The following is a 5,008-nucleotide window of genomic DNA, read 5'->3' on the forward strand; positions in this document are numbered from 1 at the left end:
CAGCAAGCCGGGGTGGGTATCCTCGCTCGTCTAGCTTCAATACATGCTGGACAATCACCTCCTCCTCAGTACTAGTCATCCTTATCATGTTGGGCTTGCAATCGCGTCGTGAAGAGGTTCTAGTAAGGCGCGTGCCTAGGGTGCTTCGAGAGACCTGGTATATTGCTGCAGCGCGTCGCACGCTTAGTGTCGCGTCTTGCTGGATAGCCTGGAGGGCAAGCTGTATATGTGTTTCATTTGAAGGCTTTTTTACGTTGTTGCGTTGAGGCATTACAGGGAGAGTGAAGTTCGGTGTGGTCTTGGCAAAAGTGGCCAGCTCGCTTGGGTGGCCAGCTCGCTTGTGGAGTACGTTAAGCCTAATAACAACAACAATATTCAGAGAGTATTTACTAGACTACAGCCTAATAGATCTAGTAGCTCTTTGTATAGAATTATAGGAAGAAATCCTAAGGTTGTTATTAAAAAGAAACCTCCTACTTCTAGTGCAATAGAAAACTTGCCTAGAGCAAAAGAGCTAGAGGATAGTTCTGAAGATGAACTAGCTGTCCACACTTCTATTATTGAAGAAGACACTAGTCAATATAGTATTGCTACAAGTGCTATAAATGGAGCTAATAGCAAGCAAGACTGGAAATCTCTATAACGTAGATTATCACCGAGCCGGCCATATCACCGAACCGGCCACTTTCTCTTGGCATGACCACCTTTTACCCCAACACAACATGCCTCAACAACAACAACTTCAGAATACTACTAGAGAAGGCAGAGTTATCCTTGCTATCTAGGCCTTCTATGCTGGCCAATTTCGCAGTATCCGCAGCGCTGCTAGAGCGTTGAACGTACCTTATTAGTGGGTCTCTAATTGCCTTTGCAATATCACGTTTTAACTAGACGTATGCGCTAATTGCTAGAAACTTACTATACTAGAGGAGCAGACAATTATCTAGTATATACTTAACCTTAATTCGCAAGGATTTGCGCCCTAGCTATGTGAGGTGGCAGATATGGCTGATAAGATACTTAGTGTGCGTGGTGAAGAGCCTGTTAGCAAACTATGGGCTAGCAGGCTTGTGACGCGCGTTCAGACGAGCTCAAAATGGCCTTCAATTAAGCCAAGGATAGACAGAGGATACTACAGGAAGATCCTAAGATAATTAGCGCGTAGTTTAAGCTAGTAGAGGATACTTAAGTCAAGTATAGCGTTTGCAACAACAACGTGCACAACTTTAATAAAACTAGGTTCTAGATAGGCGTTACTTTGTCTTTAAAGGTTGTAACAGGCTTAGAGAGACGTGCTCAGCCAGAGCTTGTTCAGCCAGGTGATCGCGAGTGGGTTACCGTTATCCAGAGCATCTGCGCCGCTGGGTATGCAACCCCGCCTTTTATCATCTACAAAGGACGCGTCCATATCTCTGCCTAGTATAAGGAGACAGATATACCCCACAATTAGAAGCTCTTAGTCTCTAAGAATAGTTAGACAAACAACGCACTTAGCCTTAAGTAGTTAAAGCACTTTAACACGCATACAAAGACGCGTTAGGTGGGAGTATATAGGCTGCTTATCTTGGATGGCTATAAGAGCTATCTTAACTAGGAGTTTAAGGACTATTGCCTAGAGAACTAAATCCTTACTCTCTGCATGCTACCTCACTTATCGCACATCCTCTAGCTACTTAACGTGGTCTGTTTCTTGCTATTAAAGCGCAAGTACTCCTAACACGTTTAAGACTTAGCACGCTAACGCGTCTTCTATATTAACAAGGAAGGCTTCCTACTAGCCTTTAGGGACGCGTTCCTTAATGTGTTTACAAAGGTTAACTGCTAAAAGGCCTTTAAGGCATTAGGGCTTGTTCCTACTAACGTGCAGGTGGTGTTAGATCGCCTTGAAGTGCGGCTGCATACCCCACTAGCAGTACCTCTACCTGAAACGCTGTGGCAATCCAAGACGCTAAGCAATACACACAAGTTTGGGTCTCAATCCAAGCTTGTAAGCGACTCCTTCCAACAATCGCTAAGTGCAGCGTAAGAGGGGTTCTCAAAGCTTGTAAAAGGGGCTGAAGAGATGCTGCACGAAAACGTCCTTATCAAGGCCCACGTGCGAGAGCTTGAAGAGCAATTAGCAGTAATAACTAAGAGAAAATCGCGTAAGAGAAAGCAGATTCAGCATGGTGGCACACTTGAGTATGGCCCAGCAGCATCGCGGGTAGCTGCTGAGGCGTGTGTAGCAGCTCAGCTATCTAAGAAGACTTAGGGTAGAGGTGGTCAACTAGGAGCTCAGTCAACTGTTTAGCGCTGTAGGAACTGCAGCAAAACTAGACACAACACATGAACGTGCTAGGAGGGTACAGAAACATCTTCTAAATCTAATGTAAGCACACAGTATGCTAGGTCACTGTTTAATAGTAAGTAGTTGTAGTTGTAGTAACTTGTGTTAGTCGTGCTAAGAGAAAATGGCTGGTTTAGTGATATGGCCGGCTCGGTGATAATCTACGTTATAACAAAGCAATATTAGAGAATATACTTGCTACTTCTAATAGCAATAACTTAGAAGAACCTAGAAGCCTAAAGGAGGTGTTACTTAGAAGTGATAAAGACCTCTACCTAAAAGCTATGCAAGTAGAGGTAGAGGATCTAATTAAAAGTAATACCTGGTCTATTATTAAGAGACTAAAGACTGCCTCTGTTATAAAAGGCAGGTAGGTTCTTACTAAGAAATATAACTTAGACAATACTATTAAGAAGTACAAGGCTAGGTAGGTTGCTAAAGGCTTTCTACAAAAGTATAGTATAAACTATAAAGAAACCTTTGCATCTACTAGCAAGCCTAGCTTAATTAGGCTACTTCTATCTATATTTGCCTATTTAGATTGGGAAATCTATACATGGGATGTAAAGCAAGCGTTCCCTAATGCAGATAACGTGTTTCACAAGCGAGCGCCGCACCCAACCGAGCGCCGCACTCTCGCTGCCAGAACGCCGGCGCAACAACAGCGCGTAATGTCTCAACCACAACAAGCTCCTACACTCTATACTGAAGCTGATGTACAGCTTGCTATATCTAATATCTTAAGAAACTAAATTCAAAGTATCTAACGCGCTAAGAAAGTCTACAAAGTGCCTAAACAAATAATCTAACGCCAACGCGACAGAACACGCTCTTAACGCGACTGCAAGCTGAATGCGAAGCGCCTTACAAAGCTAGAAGAGGAGGCAGTTGTACTACGTATACTTGAGGAATCTGCGCGTGGCCTACCCTCCTTAAAGGCAGACGTACAAGATATGGCAGATAAACTGCTAAGAGAGCGCGGCGCAAAGCCTGTTGGCAAGAACTAGGTTGACAACTTGGTAAAGCGTACACCAGAGCTCCAGAAGCGGTGGACCCGCCCATACGATCGCCAGCGGGCTGCCTGCGAGGACCCAGCAGTTATCCAGCCCTGGTTCACGCTTGATCAGTCTATAAAGGCGAAGTATAGTATTATAGACAAGGATGTGTACAACTTTAATAAGTCTAGCTTCCTAATAGGCAAGATATTGTTGTAGCTAGTAGTAACAGGCTTAGAGAAGCCTGGGAAGTAGAAGAAGATCTAACCTAGTAATTGTAAGTAGGTTACCCTAGTATAAGGTGTTAGGTCAACAGGGAAGGTTATCCTACTATTCCTTATCCTTGCAGGCAAGGTTCTTATCTCTAACTAGTTTACTAAGGACCTCCTACAGGACTAGGTTATTAATGTTAGTCCTACTAGCTAGACTAACAATAATCTAGCGCTTGCCTGGCTCCACCACTTTAATACGCATGCGAAGCTAGTTAGGGTCTACCAGCTACTTATTATTAATGGCCATGAGAGCCACTGCTCAGTGGCCTTCCAAGATCTCTGCAGAGAGAAGAAGATAATCACTCTCTGTATGCCCCCGCACTCGTCGCACCTGTTGCAGCCACTTGACGTCGCCTGCTTCTCGCCACTAAAGCGCCTGTATAGCGACGAGGTTTCAGCCTTAGCACGCAGTCGCATCCACCATATTAACAAGGAAACCTTCCTGCCAGCCTTTAAATCAGCGTTTAGTAAGGCGTTTACTAGAGAGAATGTTCGCGCAGGCTTTAGAGGTGCTAGGCTAGTCCCACACAACCTAGAGGTGGTGTTATTAAAGCTTAATGTGCGCCTGCGCACGCCAACACCACCAAAACCCAGCAACGTCGCCTGGGAGCCAAAGACACCACGCACTGCTTACAAAGTAGAGGAGCAGTTAACTCTAATTTAAAAGTAGATTTAAATCTATTAAGGGTCTCTAGCAAGTTTGTTAGATAAGTAGGTTAAATAGTCAGCAAAGGGCGCTCAGCAGATAGCTTATAATATAGTGTTAATGCAGGAGGAAATAGGCCACCTTTAAGACGCTGTAGAAGCATCTACAAAGCGCAAGACCTATAAGCAATAATATATACACGCAGAGGAGACCCTTATAGTTAGTAAAGTAGCTAACTTAATTACTAAAAAGGAGGGTAGGGTTTATAGTAAGGGCAAGACACCTGCAAAGAGGGTGTGTGTTAGACAACGCTGTGGGCGTTGCAGTGAGATTAGACATAATTCCTACACTTGCAAGGTGGAAATAGAGGACGTAGATAATAGTAAAGCTTCTAAATAATACTATCTAGGCCTGCAAACAATTATTTATTCGTGTTGTGTTGTGATATAGCGCTGAGCAGGCGTTCTGTTGTTGAAAGTGCGGCGCTCGGTTGGGTGCGGCGCTCGCTTGTGAAACACGTTATAGATATAGATAACATCTATACGCAACTGCCTATAGGCCTAGAAAAGTACATACTACAACGAGCTAAAGAAGATACTACAGATAAAGATCTTCTAAACTCTATTTGTACTGCTATAGAAGATAAGAACTACTCTACTATAGTATGCAAGTTAAACAAAGCTCTGTATGGCTTGAAACAAGCTAGTAGACAATGGCAGCTATTCTTAACTAATATTCTACAAAAGCTAGGATTTAGTAGTCTAAGAAT

At 43.6% G+C, this 5,008-nt stretch overlaps 1 protein-coding gene across 1 annotated transcript; it reads left to right on the top strand.

The window, feature by feature from the left end:
• Window positions 1-2,062: 2,062 nt before the first annotated feature.
• Window positions 2,063-2,372, top strand: M421DRAFT_79054 (uncharacterized protein; the record flags this gene model as incomplete). Its single annotated transcript, XM_033597452.1, has 2 exons — window positions 2,063-2,203; window positions 2,271-2,372. 2 exons carry the CDS (start codon window positions 2,063-2,065, stop codon window positions 2,370-2,372), a joined length of 243 nt encoding a protein of 80 aa, XP_033442487.1.
• Window positions 2,373-5,008: the final 2,636 nt, after the last annotated feature.

The sequence above is a fragment of the Didymella exigua genome (genome assembly GCF_010094145.1).
Source record: "Didymella exigua CBS 183.55 unplaced genomic scaffold M421scaffold_89, whole genome shotgun sequence".
Lineage (NCBI taxonomy): Eukaryota > Fungi > Ascomycota > Dothideomycetes > Pleosporales > Didymellaceae > Didymella > Didymella exigua.